This window comes from Anolis carolinensis, chromosome 5 (assembly GCF_035594765.1).
Source record: "Anolis carolinensis isolate JA03-04 chromosome 5, rAnoCar3.1.pri, whole genome shotgun sequence".
NCBI lineage: Eukaryota > Metazoa > Chordata > Lepidosauria > Squamata > Dactyloidae > Anolis > Anolis carolinensis.
This window is the reverse complement of record NC_085845.1, coordinates 2,616,863-2,636,762: the sequence shown is the minus strand read 5'-3', so window position 1 is coordinate 2,636,762 and position 19,900 is coordinate 2,616,863. Positions and strand designations below refer to the sequence as shown.

General features: G+C 44.6%; 1 protein-coding gene across 2 annotated transcripts in view; it reads left to right on the top strand.

The window, feature by feature from the left end:
- The first annotated feature begins 216 nt into the window (after positions 1–216).
- Positions 217–19,900, top strand: part of exoc6b (exocyst complex component 6B) — a 268,475-nt gene continuing 248,791 nt past the window's right edge. The window contains exon 1 of one of the 2 annotated variants that reach the window (XM_062982314.1): positions 217–445. In XM_062982314.1, the coding sequence (XP_062838384.1) occupies positions 339–445 (107 nt within the window). In that variant the 5' untranslated portion in view covers positions 217–338. The remainder of the gene's footprint in view (positions 446–19,900) is intronic. The other variant, XM_062982315.1, reaches the window with a different exon arrangement.

Here is a 19,900-nt window from a genome sequence, read left to right as displayed (position 1 = left end):
GGGAATGGATAGCGTGGCTTCGCGCGCCACCTCCTGGTCGCCGAGGAGAGCGCAGCCGCAGAGGAGACCCGAGCCGGAAGGGAGCCCAGGCGAGGCGAGGTTGCGATGCGCGCGCAGCCCGCTCCTCCTTTCTTCCCCCCCCCCCGCCTCCCGTTAGACGGCGGTATACTTCCGGACTACGCTTCCCGTCAGGCTTCGCGGCGGCGGCGTCGTGGGCGTCGCCAGGGGCGTGGCGGTTGCCATTGCTACGGGCAGGCGAAGGGGCGCGGCCTAGGCCCGGCCGGAGCCTGGTTTGGTTTCCCTCAGACGGAGGCTTGCCGGCCGCGCCTCGGGCCCCGATGGCGTCGTCCTCGGCGGGGGAGAGCCTGGAGGCGTCGGCCGAGCACGAGCGCATCCTGCGGGAGGTGGACAGCACCGACACGGCCTGCCTGGGGCCCACCCTCCGGTGAGAAGGAGGCCGAGGGAAGGGGAGAGGGAAGGAAGCCCAGTCTGGCCCTCAGCCCCTCGCCACACCCTTCTATCTCGCCCCTCACGCGCCCTGGCAGGACCCCGAACCATTACTGCCCGTTACCTCTACTGACAGGGTGGGCGAAAGTAACGTAGCCATGGCTTGAGGATAGTAAAATAGATGGCTGAATGTGAGCCGAGGGTGTGATGCCGCAGCGGAAAAGGCCAATGCGATGATTCTAGGCTGCATCAAGAAGAGTCTAGTAGACCCCAAGTTGAACACGAGCCCATAGATATATGGCTGAATGTGAGCCGAGGGTGTGATGCAGCGGCGGAAAAGGCCAATGCGATGATTCTAGGCTGCATCAAGAAGAGTTTAATGCCTGGATAGAGTCTTCATGGACTTAATGGACTTCATGCTGAAAATGAGGCCATAGTGTGATGTGGCATCTAAAAGGGCCAATGCGATTATTCTAGGCTGCTTCCAGAGGTGTCTAGTGTCTGAATGGAGGAAAGTCATATAGCCATGGCTTGATGATAGTAAGATATATGGCTGAATGTGAGCCGAGGGTGTGATGCAGCGGCGGAAAAGGCCAATGCGATGATTCTAGGCTGCATCAAGAAGAGTCTAGTAGATCCCAAGCTGAACACGAGCCCATAGTGTGATGCGGCAGCTAAAAAGGCTAATGCGATTCCAGTCTTTATCCAGAGGAGTCTAGTGTCTGAATGGAGGAAAGCAATAGAGCCATGGCTTGATGATAGTAAGATATATGGCTGAATGTGAGCCAAGGGTGGGATGCAGCGGCGGAAAAGGCCAATGCGATGATTCTAGGCTGCATCAAGAAGAGTCTAGTAGACCCCAAGTTGAACACGAGCCCATAGATATATGGCTGAATGTGAGCCGAGGGTGTGATGCAGCGGCGGAAAAGGCCAATGCGATGATTCTAGGCTGCATCAAGAAGAGTTTAATGCCTGGATAGAGTCTTCATAGACTTAATGGACTTCATGCTGAAAATGAGGCCATAGTGTGATGTGGCATCTAAAAGGGCCAATGCGATTATTCTAGGCTGCTTCCAGAGGTGTCTAGTGTCTGAATGGAGGAAAGTCATATAGCCATGGCTTGATGATAATGAGATATATGGCTGAATGTGAGCCAAGGGTGTGATGCAGCAGCGGAAAAGGCCAATGCGATGATTCTAGGCTGCATCAAGAAGAGTAGTAGACTCCAAGCTGAACATGAGCCCATAGTGTGATGTGGCAGCTAAAAAGGCTAATGCGATTCTAGGCTTTGTCTAGAGGAATCTAGTGTCTGAATGGAGGAAAGCAATAGAGCCATGGCTTGATGATAGTAAGATATATGGCTGAATGTGAGCCGAGGGTGTGATGCAGCGGCGGAAAAGGCCAATGCGATGATTCTAGGCTGCATCAAGAAGAGTCTAGTAGATCCCAAGCTGAACACGAGCCCATAGTGTGATGCGGCAGCTAAAAAGGCTAATGCGATTCTAGGCTTTATCCAGAGGAGTCTAGTGTCTGAATGGAGGAAAGCAATAGAGCCATGGCTTGATGATAATGAGATATATGGCTGAATGTGAGCCAAGGGTGTGATGCAGCAGTGGAAAAGGCCAATGCGATGATTCTAGGCTGCATCAAGAAGAGTCTAGTAGACCCCAAGCTGAACATGAGCCCATAGTGTGATGCGGCAGCTAAAAAGGCTCCATATTATCCAAGATATTCGCTTATCCAAGCTTTTGCCGGCCAGTTTAGCTTGGATAAGTGAGACTCTACTGTATATGGTTGAACGTGAGCCAAGGGTGTGATGCAGCAGCAGAAAAGGCCAATTCGATTATCCTAAGTTGCATCAATAAGAGTTTAATGCCTGGATTGAGTCTTCATGAAACCCAAAGCTGAACATGAGGCCATAGTGTGATGCGGCAGCTAAAAAGGCTAATGCGATTCTAGGCTTTATCCAGAGGAGTCTAGTGTCTGAATGGAGGAAAGCAATAGAGCCATGGCTTGATGATAATAAGATATATGGCTGAATGTAAGCCAAGGGTATGATGCAGCAGCGGAAAAGGCCAATGCGATGATTCTAGGCAGCATCAATAAGAGTATAATGCCTGGATGGAGTCTTCATGGACCCCAAGCTGAAAATGCGGCCATAGTGTGATGCAGCAGCTAAAAAGGCCAATGCGATTATTCTAGGCTGCTTCCAGAGGAGTCTAGTGTCTGAATGGAGGAAAGTCATATAGCCATGGCTTGACGGTAGTGATATCTATGACTGAACCTGAGCCAAGGGTGTGATGCAGCAGCGGAAAAGGCCAATGCAATTATTCTAGGCTGCATCAATGTTTAATGGAGGCATGGGCAAACTTCGACCCTTCATGTGTATTGGACTTCAACTCCTACAATTCCTGACAGCCGGAAGGCCGAAGTTTGCCCATGCCTGGTGTAATGTCTGGATGGAGGAAAATAATATAGCTATGGCTTGATGATAGTAAGATATATGGCTGAACGTGAGCCAAGGGTGTGATGCAGCAGCTAAAAAGGCTAATGTGATCATTAGAGTAGTCCACTGTCTGGATGGAGGAAAGCAATATACAAAGCCCCCCCCCCCCCCCCCCCCCCCCCTGGTGGCTGGAGTTGAGCACAGCTTCCAATATATCAGAAATAAGATGGGAAAAGCTGCCTTTACCTCTGTTTGTGTTGTCTGTCCTTGTTAATTGTATAATTGCCATTGAGTGTTTGCTGTATGTGTGTTCTGTAAGCTGCTCCGAGTCCCCTTTGGGCTGAGAAGGGCAGGGTATAAATACTTTAAATAAATAAATATAGCCATGGCTTGACAATAGTAAGCTATATGGCTGAACGTGAGCCAAGGGTGCGATGCAGCAGCAGAAAAGGCCAATGCGATTCTAAGGTATTATACTTTAGATAGAATAATTGAACCTTCTATATCTATATACATCTATAGAGATAGAGGATGGCCTTGAAAACAGTCCGTGCAAAGGGGATATAGGAGTCTTAGTGGACCCTAAGCTGAACATGACCTCCTAGTGTGATGTGGCAGCTAAAAAGGCCAATACAAATCTAGGCTGCAGTAATAACAGTCTAATGTCTGAATGGAGGAAAGTAATATAACCATGGCTTGACGATAGATAGTAAGATATCTGGCTGAACGTGAGCCAAGGGTGTGATGCATAGAATCATAGAATCCTAGAGTTGGAAGAAACCTTGTTGGCCATTCAGTTTAACCTCATTCTGCCAAGAAGCAGGAAAATCGCATTCAAAACACCCCCAACAGATAGCCATCTGTTTGAAAGCCTCCAAAGAAGGAGCCTCCACCCACACTCCCTCCAGGGCAGAGAGTTCCACTGCTGAACAGTTCTTCCTCTCTCACAGTCAGGAAGTTCTTCCTGATGTTCAGGTAGAATCTCCTTCTTTTCCTGTAGTTTGAAGCCATTGTTCCATTGCGTCCTAGTCTCCAGGGCAGCAGAAAACAAGCATGCTCCCTCCTCCTTATGACTTTCCCTCACATATTTATACATAGCCTTCATGTCTCCTCTCAGCCAATATAAAAAGCTTTGGGTCTTTTTATATTGCATTTTATTCTTTTGTGGAGGTGAAGCATCCACCTCATCTTCATCCTCATCCTAATCATCCCCTCACTTTCTCCCACGGATTGGGACCCAAGGCAGGCTGCAACTTAAAAAATAATGCAAATAAAAACACACACAAATGGTAAATATCGAAATGGAATTGTTTTAATAAGATATTCTCAAGGTGTTTTTACTTGCATTTTTCTTTTAAACGATGAGCTGCTTAGGAGCCTCTGGTGGCCTAGGGGATAAAAGCCTTGTGACTTGAAGGTTGGGTTGCTGACCTGAAGGCTGCCAGGTTCGAATCCCACCCGGGGAGAGCGCGGATGAGCTTCCTCTATCAGCTCCAGTTCCATGCGGGGAAATGAGAGAAGCCTCCCACAAGGATGATAAAAACATATATATATATAAAAAAATCCGGGCGTCTCCTGGGCAACGTTCTTGCAGACGGCCAATTCTCTCCAGAAGCAACTCCAGTTGCTCCTGACACGAAAAAAAAATGAGCTGCTTAGAATCTCATTTTGGGGGGGGGGGGGGGGGAGGGAATAATACTAATGCCCCTTCCTTCATGTCCCCATTTGAGGACAGGAGAGGCCAACCTGGGTGCACTGAAGGCCAAAACAAGTTACCTTATTTTTCCTTCTACCCTGTTTCCCCGAAAATAAGACATCCCCTGAAAATAAGACCTAGTAGAGGTTTTGCTGAATTGCTAAATATAAGGCCTCCTCCAAAAGTAAGACCTAGCAAAGTTTTTGTTTGGAAGCATGCCCGCCAAACAGAACACCAGAGCATGCAGGATCGGTAAATGTATGTAACATAGATTGCTGTACATGGAAATAATGGTAGTCACAAGAAATTCCTGATAGGATTCACAGTTTGTCTGGTTATGCTGGTTTGTGATGACAACTACTGTACAGTATATAATAAATGTTCATTTTTTTGTTCAACAATAAATGTGAATTCTTCATGGAAAATAAGACATCCCCTGAAAATAAGACCTAGTGCATCTTTGGGAGCAAAAATGAATGTAAGACACTGTCTTATTTTCAGGGGAGCACGGTAGATCCCCTCTTCCCCATTTTGTTCTTTGGGAAGACAATGATAGGAGCCTCCTTCCCCTGGCTTCTCTTTCTTGTCTTCCAGGGTCCCCTGCTCCCCGTTTTTGGCATGGACCTGCAGGTCTCTGAGACAGGGGATTGAATGTGGAACTTGCTGCCGCAAGATGTTGGGCTGGCATCCACTTTCAGAGCTTCTTTAGGTAGTTCAATATAGAGAGAGGTTTTTCCTGGCATTCTCTGTCTCACTTAAAAATATCCTTAGGTATTTTCTGGCATTTTATTTAATTTATTTGCCAAGACACTTCTGTCCTCCCTTTCAGGACAGCATGTCAGGGGGGTGGAGAAGGCAAACAATGTAAAACCTTTCCAGACTCAGACCATAAATAACTCACAAACACCAGCTGAAATCTTCTCTCCACTGAAACAGGTTTCTCCTTCATTCTGAGACATATCGGAAAGTAACAACAACAATTATTACAGCTCAAGGTGGGGCACAACACAGTAAAAGCATATTACCATAAGATAGAAAAGGTAAAAGTTTCCCCTTGATATTATGTCTATTTATGTCTGATTTGTGGGCGGTGCTCATCTCCATTTCTAAGCCGAAGAGCTGGCATTGTCCGCAGATGCTTCCAAAATCATGTGGCCGGCATGACTCCATGGAGGGCCATTACCTTCCCACCAGATCTACTCACATTTGCATGTTTCTGAACTGCTAGGTCGGTAGAAGCTGGGGCTAATAGCGGGAGCTCACCCTGCTCCCTGGATTCGAACGGCTGACCTTTCGGTCAGCAAGTTCAGCACCTCAGTGGTTTAACCCACTGCGCTACTGGGAGCTTCTACCATAAGATACATACCATAAAATACATATACAGTATTAAATGACAAACAACAAAATACATAGTACAGAGGTTAAAATCTAATACAAATAAAACGCACATTTAAATGTCACAGTTTAAAATTGACTAGGTAGGCTTGCTAGAAGAGATAGTTCTGACAGAAAAAAGAGTTTTCTCTTCTGTTCCCTTCTTTCTTTCCCCATAGAGGATCATATTTGTCCTTGAAACCATAAGATTGCCTTTAAAAACCATGGCCCAGTTTTTAGATCATCTTTGTGCAGATCCAGGAAATTACTACAGACAATCCTCAGAAGAAATTGGGACGAGGGAACGTTGAGTTGCAAGGCTGTCCTCTCCTTGCTTCCCTCTCTCCTCCTGCCCAGTCTTCCAAACTGGGAAGCCACTGGATTCTGTGGATCCCTGCAGTTCCCCATCTCCTTGATCCTGTCCCAAAGGCCTCTTGGGTGCAGAGGAAGGCCTTCCTCTCCATACATCGGCCTTCACACACCCAACTGTTGAGGAAGCAGGAGACTCCAGCTTGTATTCCCCGGCTGTGGAAACTCCCACAGGATTTTATGGATGTTCCCTTTCTGCTCTCCTTCCATCCATGGGTCAATTACTTCTTATGTAGACAGGATGTGGGCTGTTATCTGGTTGTTGCAGAAGGGTCTTTCAAGAGGGCAAGAGTGTATTTTTATTTGCCCTGATATTTTAAATGGTTTTAAACTGTTTTTCAGACAGAACTGTTATAACAGATCGATTTGTTTACTATGTAAAAGTGTTTATCATTGATGTGAGTTACCTAGAGTCCTTTCCCCAAGGATATACCGTTGAATCATAAAACCCTTCCTGCCTCTGTCTTGCTTGGGGCTTCTGGCAAGCATTAGTGAAAACCCCGCTGTTCCACATGGCCTTTGATATTTGAAATGGCTCTGTTTTGTTTGGGTTGTTTTTAGACCTTTTAAAAAGTGTTCAAAGACATATTTTGATGTGTTTTGAAAAGGTTTACGTTGTGCTGTTATGTCCATTGTGCTGTTATTTGTCATGCATTTCCTTCAGAACCGTGAGTGGTGATACATAGATAACTTAGAACAGGCATGGGCCAACTTTGGCCCTCCAGGTGTTTTGGACTTCAATTCCCACAATTCCTAACAGCATAAACACCTGGAGGGCCAAAGTTTGCCCATGCTTGACTTAGAATGATCTATGAATAGATAAAGCAAACCTCTGGTGACTTTGTGTTGTCAAAGGCTTTCATGGCCGGAATCAATGGGTTGCTGTGAGTTTTCCAGCTGTATGGCCATGTTCCAGTAGCATTCCCTCCTGACGTTTCACCTGTATCTGTGGCTGGCCTCTTCAGAGATCCAGTGATTTTGCAGGGTATGCTGAGGGGGCACTTCCCATGGGACAGTGGGATTAGCCAAGGAAGCCAACAGTGACTGCTCTTTGGTTCGGGAAAGCAAGTTTCCAAAGTCCCTGTTCCCTCTCCTACGTGTTTCCAGCAGTTCTTCATGGATGCAACCAGAGAATCCTTCTTCCCTCTGAGGGTCCCTGTCCCCCCATGAAAGGAGTACCCTCTCCACAGGCTTCTTGCCCTGACACCGCAGTCCACCCCATGGCCAGTTCAGAGAACCAGGCTGCCTCTGTTTCTTTCAGGACTCTGCCGGTTGCCTCCTGAATCGGTTCCAAGGGATGATCTTATCAGGAACAAGGGAGCTGTGTTGTTTCTGGCACTCTGAGGCTCAGAGGAGAACCATACTTTAGTTCTTGGTCACGTCATCCTGCGAGAAAAGTGTGATGCTTTCTATTCCGCAGCATCAGAAATTGGGTTTGGGTTAATGCTGCACTTCCAGATTGCCAGTCAACCTTGTCTTAATGTTTTAGGCTATCATGAGCTGTATGGCGAAAAGGAGTTGGCTTGGGGTAGCAAAAAGCGCAACCTGTGAGCTGGTCCCTCATTGCTTTGCATCTCTGCAAATCCCACCTTCCTGTCTGCTTTTTGGGGGAAGTATCTGACTCTTGGCTGCTGGAAAGATCAATTGTTTTAAAAAGTTTAAATTTGAACCATACCTTTATGAAATGCTCAGTGTTAAATGTGTCAATGTTGGGTTGTTGTGAGTTTTCCAGGCTGTATGGCCATGTTCCAGAAGCATTCTCTCCTAATGTTTCGCCCACATCTGTGGCAGACATCCTCAGAGATTGAGAGGTCATTGTTTTTGGCCTGAATTCTGTTGCTAGTCCTAACTAAAGTAGATCCACGGAATCAGTGGGAATTACCCTTTTATTGGGTGACCATTCTACATTTGATTGAATTCATCAATCCTACTCGTGTCTGACAGGATGCCAACCGTGCTTTGCTAGAAATGGTTTAAGTTCTTGCAGTTCTGCCTCATATAAATTGTCTTACCTAGAACCACTTGGCAATATGGAGTTTATCCGTGTACCCATGTGATATATTATTGTTTGGCACAGAGGAATTTCTCCCCTAGCAATCTAGCATTTCAGAGGCATGTGTGTGGTGTTCAAAATGGGAAATCTTATGAAACCATGGGATTCCTTCTGTGGTGGTGGAAGGTTATTATTATGACAGCCACCTAGCCTACCAATTACACCCTTCCTTTTTCTAAAGGCACTGAATGTATATTATTTGTTGATCAATGGTTGTCATTTTCTCTGACGTTGGCACCCTTAGGGGTTTCTTGGCAAAATTTGTTATTTAGAGGAGGTTTGCCCTTGTCTTCCTCTGAAGAAATGTGACTTGCCCAAGGCTGCCTGCTTGGCCTTCCAGCATCCAAGTCCAGCATTCAGACCACAGCACTTTTTTCTTGACCAGTATGCATTGGGGAGGAGGGGGATGTGTTATGTGTGTCTATCTTTTGTATCTGGCTCTGACTAATAGAACTTGGGTTATTTTTAAAATCCAAAATATGTCTAATAAACCTGAAGTTCGCCCAGTGTCCTCAAAACACAGTATATAGAGTGCTTGAAGAGGATGTGATTTTGGTGAGTGTTCAGGCGAATGGACAGAAAATCACGGGCATTTCCTCTAAGTACTGAGAGGGAAATGACCATAGGCCTTTCAGAGTCATTTTGCTGTCAAAGTGTTTTGTGATGGCCTTGAGTTACATGGAGGGCCATATAGCTATCTTTCTTTTTTGGCTGTGTGCGGTTGAGACCTATGGAAGAAACTTTCCAAGACCAGTTCAATGTGTTCATAAATGACTTGGGGAAAGGCAGACACTGTTGACGTTATCACACACAGAAGTTTGAATTATTAGGCAGGTAAGGGACAAAGAAAGGAACTCACCTGTTATGCCTATGGGGGAAACAATAAAGATGCTGATCTCTTTGTGCGGATTGTGTCTTGGCTCTTAGGTGCTGATGGGAAGCTCCTTGACTTCAGACATGAAGCCTAGGTCTATCTCCCTTCACTTTTTGAGAAAAGAAAATCTTTTGGTCCCCTGGTATGGCGTGGCATATGTAACTGCATGCATCATGCCATTTCCGACTTATGGTGATCTTAAAGTGACTCTACCTAGATTTTCTTGGCAGAATTCTTTAGGGAAGCTTGTGATTGGCTTCCTCTGAGGTTGGGAGAAGGGTTTATCCAATGCCACTTAGTGGGTTTCCATGGCTGAGCAGGGATTTGAAGTCTGGTCTCCTTGAGTCCTGCTCAGCACTCACATCACTGACCCGCATGGGCTTTCTTCAACAGCATACTGGTTTTGACCTCTTTCCCTGCTTTCCCCTAGCTCTAAGTGCTTTTCACAGTATTGCACATCATTGTCCTGCATCATGTCTAATTGTGAGGCACATTTGTTTGCCCAGAGGCATGAGGCCTGTGTGAAGAGCAAACCAAGGCTTTCTTCTTGTGCTCGTTGTCTCATTCAGTGGTTATAGGGAATGAATAAGTAGATAACGGGGTGGGGGAGGGGCTCTAAAAAGTCTCTTCACCATCACTTGCCCAGAGCCAAAGGAAATACATGTACAATGCCTTGGCATCAACTCCTGACCCATAAGGCTCTGATGACCACACACACAGTGCTCTCTCTTCTGACTTGCAGCCTGGACTGCTGTAATGACCATCCTTATTTCAGCGCTTTCCTAGTGCTGAAAAAACTGGATGTGGCTTTTGACTTGCATTGTTCCATTGTTCATTTGAGTCACTGTCTCATGCCTTTTCTATTTTTGGATGCTTTTAATAATGTGGCATAACAAGTGGATGCCATGGTTGTGGTCAGCATGCTAGTGGACAGGAGGAAGAGCCATGGTCCATCTCTCCTCCATCTGTGGACTTTGTCCCTTCAGGGCAGGCTCACACTCTTTTTAGGAGGACTATCATGTGATGCCACATCATGCATTTATTTTTGAAGTGCTCCCTCTTAAGTCTTATCACAAGTTCACAGCTCCATCCAGGGTATTTATATAATGTGTTCCTGTTCTTTGATAACCGCAGAGAATTCTCCAACGCCTTTCAAATACAAATCCACAGCCCTTTGTCGTGAGCTGAAAAATCTTTTCGAAAGTTGATTTTTGAGCTGATAAGATGAAGGAAACTTGGTGAGATCTCAGACCTCATAACTCATGTTTGATTTATAGCACATTGGACCAGTCGTATTCTACTTTGTGATATAAGCTACTGCTTCTGTCCTTGAACATTAACCCAAGATTTTGGGGATGTTTTCCTTCTTTGTGTAGGTGATATGGTGAAGGATGTCTCCTAAAGCTTGGTTTATACAGGAGAATGCATCCCTTCATATCACTTGGGCCAGGCCATCCAAGGCTTTCACAATTCTCTTGGCCAATGTGGCAATGGGATTGCTACCTTAGTAGGTAGCAATCCCTTTGTCAGGACTCTTTGAATGGGAAGCCCCAACCACCATGGCCATTGGGAAGGGATGGTGTGGATGGCCATCTTGAACACCCAGAGGACCCAAGGTTCTCTGCTCTTGGCTCAGGTGAATGGGGTGCCCAGACCAGATGGTTGTGAACCAGTGGAGGAGAGGAGAGTTGTGCATGGCTTTCCCAGGTCATGTTAGCTACCACCTCTTTACTTCAGTTCCTTACCTGTAAGCTGGGAACACTGGTGACTGATTGGAAACCATAGAAAGGAGTATGTTTAGCTTAACTTTCTGAAACATTTTGTGTGGTTATAGAAGTAGTGATTACTCTCTAATGAAGGGAGAAAAACACTAGCACACCTGCTTAGCGAAATTGGAGGTTTTGACACAACCTTTTTAACATTCTCTTGGCAGGACAAAGGTAGCAATGAAACCTGAGATGTAAGGTAACTATGTTTGCATACACTCCTTGCAGTTTGATAGCCTGCAATGTCTAATACTTTATCCCTTCTGTTAATTCAATAAAATGTTGGGAGGAAAAAAACCCTGGCCCCAGCGTGTGAGCTGACTCAGATGAGAGGAGCTGGCCTGCTTTATAAGGGACATGACAGGGCTCTTGAAGAGCTCTTTACCGGGCAACCTGGAGAAACCTGTTTTTGAGTTTTATTTCATGAGAGACAGAAGCAGTTTCTAAAGCCTCCCAGTCTGGCTCTGTTTCAACACCTGAACAGACAGACTGGCCTTGGATGCCAGGCCTTGAGTATCGATTGTTGCCTGACTGGGAAAAGAGTTAAGACAAAATCTGGGAACCTGCATATTCTAGGTCAAGGGAAGTCCCTAATCCCACTCTATTCTGAGTTGGTCAATTTAGCCTGGAGTATGTTTATCCTGGAGAAAAGAAGGCTAAGAACAGGAGAGCCATGTTAAAATGTTAGAAAGGATATCTCATTGAGAAGGACGAAAGCTTGTTTTCTGCTGCTGCAGAGACTGGAACACAATGGGGCCATGGATGCAAATTGCAGAAAAAGATTTCATTGAAACATTAGGAAGAACTTCCTAATGGCAGGAATGCTTCAACAGTGGAATTTGCTCCTGGGATTACATTGAAGTCTCCTTCTCTAGAAGTCTTAAGCAGCGGTTGGATGGGCATCTTTCGGGGGAGGGGGGGGCTCAGAAAGGAGTTGGACTGGCTCCTGAAGGTCTCTTCCAACTATTTATTTATTATTTATTTGCCCTATTTATACCCCCCCTTTCTCACCCCGAAGGGGACTCAAGGTGGCTTACTCACAGCACAATTTGATGCCCCAAAACACATATAAAACTAAAACTTAAAATATTAAATATTTAAAAAAATTTAAAACAGGAAAATTTAAAACATTACAACAGTTGAAGATCACGGCATCCAAAAAACCGTGGTCTAAAGCCATTCCGAGGTCATTATACTTATTAGACATCTATTATTGCACTGCAAAGTTCTCCAAAAGCTTGATCCCAGAGCCAGGTCAGAAGAGATCTGGGAGCCTGGCTGTCTCTGTCTTCATCGGCAGCAGTTTTGTCCAGAGACTGGCAGCCCAGCCCCCAAGAAGAGCAGCCCTGGAAAGTGTAGGCGGCAAGCCCCATGAACTCACTCCGGTGACTCACTTGGTACAGGGAAAAATGACTCCTGTGGATGACTGCCCAGGCAGGCCCTGCTCTTGAAGCTCCTCAGGCTTGCCTTTTTAGAGGCCCATCCTGCTGGCCCTGGATCTGGAAGAAGACAGGATCTTCTTGCATCCAGACGGCACCATTCTGCCTGGACCCCTTGCAACTTGTGCTTCGTTTTGGAAGTGGTTCCCTTAGCTGAATGAGATGCTAGTGGCTGGCCCAGTAGATTTGAAAGAGGTGTGTGTAATGTATGTGAAACTAGGCCGTCTCTTTCCAGCCAGAGGAAACAAACTGCAGATGTTCCAGCTGGCTGGCTTACTTTCTCTGGGCTCTCCCCATGAGGCATCTTATATTGGCAGCTAAAAGGTTTCTGCAGGAGTTCTTAGTGTTTGGTTATGTTTGAGCCGGACAAGGCAGCTTCTCTTCTCTTTGTTGTTCTTATGAGGAACTTGTTGTTATGGGTCTGTAGGGCAACTCCTACTTACCACAACCCTCTTCTAGGGTTTCTTGGCAAGATTTATTTAGGGGAGCTTTCTCTTGCCTTCCTCTGAGGCAGAGAGTGAGACTTGCTAGAGCTCACCCAGGTGATATCCATAGCTGAACATGGATTTGAACCCTGGTCTTCTGGACTCCTAATTCCACACTCAAACCACTGCACCATGTGGACATCCAAATTATGTTTCCCCAAGCAACTCTGACTTACAGTGATCCTCTTCAATGTTTCCTTACCAAGATGTATTCAGGGGAGGTTTACATCTATTGTCTTCCTCTAAGGTCGAGAGATGGAACTTACCCAAGATCCTCCAGTGGGTTTCTATGGCCAAGGGGGAGCTGAACTTTGAACTTCAGAGTCCTAGTCCAACACTGTGATAATTGAACCAAACTGATTCCCGTGCTATGTGCCTCCAAGTGACTCTGATGCAGGGTAACCAACTGCATCTTAGGTTTTCTTAGCAGGATTTATTCAGGGGAGCTTTGCTACTGCCTTCCTCTGAGGCTGAGAGAGAGAGATTTGCCAAAGTTCCCCTGGTGGGCTTTCATGGCCAAGGAGGGATTTGAATTCTGGTATCGCAGAGCCTTCACCCAGCCCTCAAATCAGGCTGGCTGTAGGCATCAGTGGTTAGGAATGAAGGACTGGACTTACATAGCATTGACAACCTGGTCTTATCTAACCTTGTGAATAAGCACCCCAAATCTCAACTGTGTAGTTCAGGTGAGGGCCTTTGGTGTTGGGCAGGTTGCTAGCAGCTCTCATGCTTCTGTGGAGCAAACAGCGGACGAACTTTGGGTTTAATGCCACTTTTCTTGTGCCCTGCCTTCATGGAAGGTGTACAACAGAGGTTCTAGGAGTTATGCAAACACCTTCTGCTTGTGAAAAGTCACTTTGTGCAGCTGACCTCAGGTTAGGGATTTTCTACAAACTGCCTTGTGTCCCATCTCTATTGACTCTGGTCTGGATTGGACGTGTGTTTCTACCTGCATCCTGCTCTGCTCATAGCTGTGAATCCGAGACATGTTTATTTTTGTAAAAAATTCTATAGTATGTGCTCTGGGAGATCACAATGCTGAATCCAGATGCGGACACCTTCTAGTTTTCAAAATGTTGTCTGATTGCCCTGCTTTATTTTAATGGCACTTATAATAACTGCATTTGGAGCTGTTGACTTGGAAATGTCCCCCCCCCCCTTTTGGTCTCTTTGGCTTCCTCCTTCCATGTGGGAGATGGAGAACTTGGTTCCTGTTCTGCGTGACTCTTTGAGCCCCCCCCCCCCTTCCGAATGCATTGCATTGCCTTGGATTATGCAATGCCTTCCAAAAAAGATTCTGCTTCCAAGGCGCTTGGCTAGGAAGCTTGAATTTTCTTAGCCCTTGTCTGTTCCTCCACCTCATTTCCCTACAAAGCCTCCCTTGTTGGTGGCTTAAGCAGTTCTGCATCCTTTGCAGCAATTTATGTTGACCACATTTTCTTCTGAGGCCGAGAGTGTGAGGCTTGTCCAAGCTCACCCAGGTGGGATCCACAACGGAGCATGGATTGAACCCTGGTCTTCTGGACTTGTAGTCCAACACTCAAACCATTGTACCATGTGGGTTTTCAAGTTATGTGCCTCCAGGTGACTCTGACATGGCAACCTTCCCCTAGATTTCCTTAACAAGATTTCTTTAGAGGTCCTCCACTGTTCACTGCTCTTGTTCACAAGATCTTTCCTCTTCCTAGTCTATCATATTGGCCCATTAGATCTGCCTTGGTCCCACAGGACAACAGAGGACAAGCCTTTGCTCTTTTCTAGGTCTGCACAGTGCTTTCATGTCCTTCCACATCTTTCCCTTTTCTAGGATGAACTGAACATAGATGGTTCTTTCAGCCTTGTCTTTCTGGTATGTGGCTCTCATCTGGCCCTTCTTCTAGTTTGTTTTTATATTTCTCGAAGGTTGGCATGCAGAGCTGGACACAGTAATCCAGAATAAAGTGAGTTTCCTGCTACGTGTGATTTGGAAATGATGGCTCTGTTTATGTGACTGAAAGGAGCTTTATTAATGTTTTATCCCACTCTCTGTTCAGGTGCAGTATATGTTCCAGTGAAATCTTGAAGTCCTTTTCACATACGTGCAATCTGGCTTCCCTCATCCTACAGTTGAACAGCATACCTCTTCTTGTCTGCTCAGTGCAAAGCTTCCAATTTGCCCCTATGGAATTGACATTTTCCACTGATGAAAAGCACTCTCTTTGCATTATTCAAGGGGCTTGTGAGGACCCACCTGCCAGATGGAACAAATGTGCTCCTGACTCCCAATTTCCTCTCCTTTGGTGGAGGCTCTGTGAGAAAGTGCCAGCAAACGTCTCCTTTTTTGTTCCCCAAAGGATCTGGGGATCCAATGTTTTACTTCCTCAGAAAGAGGAAGAAGTCACCATTTTCCCCCACCACTGCACATCTGGACATTGATCAATGACGTTTTGGTGATTTTTAAAAAATGTGCTAAACCAGTGGCCATCACAATAGCCTGAGGTCATGAATGTTGCAAGCTATTTATGTGCAACATGAAGAAATATTAAAACCAGAATAGAACTATTGTGTTAAGTAAGGCCGTTCTCTGTGAGTTTAAGGAAAAGCTCTTTCTCCACATATTTCCTAGCGGTTTAGGTTACCATGGTCATCCTTTATTTTCTGAAACAAAAAGGGAGATGTTTAACTGTTCCATTTCTCATTTAGTCTCCAATAACTTAAATCCCATTGCTGAATTTTTGGAAGTGAGAGCAGTTAGGTTTTAGCAGATAGGTTTAGGTTTTCAATAGAGATAAAGTGGGATATAAATAAACATAATAATAATAATAATAATAATAATAATAATAATAATAATAATAATCATCATCATCATCATCATCATCAGCATCAGCATCATCATCTCCCTTCTTTAGTTTACAGCAGGGGTCCCCAAACTAAGGCCCGGGGGCCGGATGCGGCCCTCCAAGGCCATTGACCTGGCCCCCGCCCTCAGTTTTAGATTGAGGCTCGCCCAAAGTCTGAAATGACTTGAAGGCACACGACAATCCTACTTGACTATCTCATTGGCCAAAAGCAGGCTCACTTCCCACTGAAATCCTGATAAGTTTATAGTATGTTGGTTTAAATTGTTTTTATTTTTAAATATTGTATTGTTCTTTCATTTACTAATATTGTAAAAGAAATATCGTAAATGAATAATATGGTAATAATATTATATATTGTGTACACATATAATATTGATAATAATTTAATACAATATAATATTTATTTATTACAGTAGTTCTACCTCGCCCTTCTCACCCAATAGCGGACTCAGGGCGGCTAATAATAATAATACAATATAATGATATTGTATAATATAATAATATTAATTATATATTAAATATTAAATGTAATATTACTAATAATATTATGGTATAATGGTATAGTGCAATATAAATGAGTGATGGCATCACGGCGACTGACAAAACAACAAAACTACAGGCCCCCCAACCTCGAAATTTGACAACACAACCCATCATCCACGCCTCTAGGTTTATACAACAAAAAGAAAACAAAAATAAAGTCCTAATTCCTCAATACTTTACTTCCATACCACCATACTTCGCCACAGCAACGCGTGGCCGGGCACAGCTAGTAGTAATATATAATGCTAATTTTTTTTTGCACTACAAATAACACATGAGCAGTGTGCATAGGAATTTGTATTTTTTTTCCAAATGCTAATTCGGCCCCTCAACAATCTGAGGGACCATGAATCGGCCCTCCACTTAAAAAGTTTGAGGACCCCTGGTTTACAGCATCTCATTTCTGTATGATAATTTGAACCAAATGAAAACTATTTTGATACATACCCTGGGAGGAAGGAAGGGTTAATAGCTTCCAGACAAACAACCTTGTGGTGCAGGTGTCCTTTTATACGTCCTTTTCCAAGATCTAAGTCACTCCTGTGTTTTGCTTCCTGTCTGCATGACGTGAACTCTTCCCCTTCTTCCCAAAGTCTTTAGTGTTTCTTTTGCCCTTTTTGTTTGAGAAGGGAACACCATGAGGCTTCTCCCCCAGCAAGAGCATCCTGTGTATTTTCTCTCCTGTTTCTTGACATGAGCTCGTGTATAGCACTGGCTACACTGTGCTTTACTCTACTGTAGAGACTAAATATCCCTCTACTGTCCTAGGCAAGTTTTATTCTGAGAGAGTGCGACTTGCCTAAGGTCCTCAAAGGGATTTCAGAGTAAAGCAGGACCTTGAACCTTGGCCACCAGTCATCATCCAAAAATGGGAGTAAGGGGGGAAATAAATAGATAGTATTTATTTAAGGTTGACACAGAGGTGCCCAAAGGTGTTTGTGTTATGGAAAAAGTAGAGATGGAAAAGTTGAATGGTGCAGCATTCAGGATATGGGAAAGGATGGACTTCTTGTGGAGCATGTTGTCTGGCAGTGATCATCAACATGGAAAGCTATGAAGTTAGGGGTTAGGTAGATTCATGGCCACCGGTCAGGATGTCTTCCTGTTGTCTCTGGTGTTGGAGGCATCTCCAAGAATGGTTTCCATCCTCTTACTTTTGTGGGCTGTTCCTAAGGCTTGGGCTGGAACTCAATACTGAATTAGAGATTGCTGGGCTCTGCTTCAGCAGGGACTGTTCTCTCAACGTTGGCACAGGATGAATGGTTATGCCTCAGTGTTATGCTGGTTGTGCTGGATCAGACATAGGCAAACTTCGGCCCTCCAAGTGTTTTGGACTCTTATAGATTACTAGCTGTGCCCGGCCACGCGTTGCTGTGGCTTTTTTTTAGTGATGTTGGTCAATCTACATTGGGTTTTATTTTTGTTGTGACCGTCAACAAAAATTATACAGTATTATTTATTCATTTATTACATTAAAGACATATGATAGGATATTACGCTATAACATATACGACTATTTCACAATATTAGTAGTAATATATATATATATATATATATATATATATTGTTTTGTTTTGTTATTAGTATTATATTGTAGTGTATTATAATATTATTAGCAGTATTATATGTATATACAATGTATTGTATTATATATGTATTGTATTATTATATATATTAATATATTGCAAATTGGCCCCAGAGTACGGAATGGCCTTGTAGTTTCAAAGCTTGGGTGGTTCCGTGTGTTAGAGGGGGGGAATGCTTTGTTGGGAGGTGCTAGGTGGTCCTGATTGTTTCCTGGATGGAATTTGTGTGTTTTCAGACTGTTGTTGTTTATTTACTGTGCTGAGATGAGAGAGTGATGAGTACGGAATGGCCTTGTAGGTTCAAAGTGTGGGTGGTTTCCTGTGTGAAGGGGGGAATCCTTTGGTGGGAGGTGTTAGATGGCCCTGATTGTTTCCTGGATGGAATAGCTGTGTTTTTAGAGTGTTGATCTTTATTTACTGTCCTGAGATGATATTGTTGTGTATTATTGTACCACAGTAATTATTTCATATTACAGTAGAATCTCACCCAACATTCGTTTATGCAATGTTCTGGATTATGCAATGGAGTCTGCCTTTTAATAGTCAATGTTTTTGGAGTGAGTGTTTTTAATGTATTGTGATATTTTGGTGGTAAATTTGCAAATACAGTAATTACTACATAGCATTACTGCGCATGGAACTACTTTTTGTGCCAAATTTGTTGTATAACATGATGTTTTGGTGTTTAATTTGTATAATGATGACCTAATTCGATGTGTAATTGGTTTTCCTGAATCCCTTCTTATTATCCAACATATTTATTTATGCAACGTTCTGCCGGCTTGTTTATGTTGGATAAGTGAGATTCTAGTGTATATTTATAATGTGATATTATTTGTTTAGAAGTGGATTATATGAGGCGCCTTCTGTTATAACAATAATAATTATTATAGTCTTGAATGATTATCATTGTGATAAAAATAATAACTACTTATTATTAGTTGTTATTATATTGTTGAATGATTATCAATGTTATAATAATAATTATTAATTTGTGAATGATTATTACTATAATAATAATAATAATAATAATTTTCTATTATTACGATTTGTTAATACATTGTTGAATGATTGTCAGTGTTATAATAATAAGAACTGACTATTATTATGAATTATTATGTTCTCGAATGATTATCAGTATTATACTAATAATAAATTAGTATTATTATTGGTGATTATTACATTCTTAACTGATGATCAGTTATTATATTAATAATTATTACAGGGAAGGGAAAGGTGAGGGCGATAGGGTTTGAGAGGGGAAAAAGGGGGGCTTCTGAGGCATTGGAGGGGTTGTCATTTGTGGGTGAGAACAACAACAACAATAACAACAACAGAAAAGGGGGAAGCTCAGCCTGGGCCAACTGGGGCCTTCCCTTGACTTGTTTTGGGCGCCAACTTCCACCCTTCCTGGCCTGAGGCTCTTTCCTTTTCCCCATCAGCCGTTTAACCGGGTGAGGGGGAAAAGGAAGGGCCCTGAGGCCGGGAAGGGCGGGGGTTGGCGCCCCAAACCACTCGAGGGGAGGTCCAGGCCTGCTCGAGGGCCGTGCCCTCCTCTTCCCCCCTCACCTTGAAGAGCTTGAAGACCTCCGAGAAGAACCGAGAAGGGAGAAGGAGGAGAGAGGGTGAGGCGGGGGGGGGGGGCTCCGCGGGGCCTTCCTTGCATTGGGGGGAGGGGAGAGGGGCGGGAGGAGGGGGCCTGGACGGCAACCGGGGCCCTCCATGGGCCCTGAGGGGGGAGGACATTGAGGGGGAGAGGGCAGAGAGCGACGTGAGGCCCACACGCCTCCCAGCGCGGCCTCCTCCATCCCGCGCCCAGCAAGGAATCGGCCTTCCTGCCTTCCTTCCTTCAGCTCTGAGGCGAGGTGTGTGTGTGCGCGCGCGGGAAGGGATGGGGGGTGCGCGCAGGCGCACATCGCCTGTTGCAGTTTTTGGCCGTTTGTGGCCCTGTGATTGTGTTTGTCCTATAAATCTTACTGGAG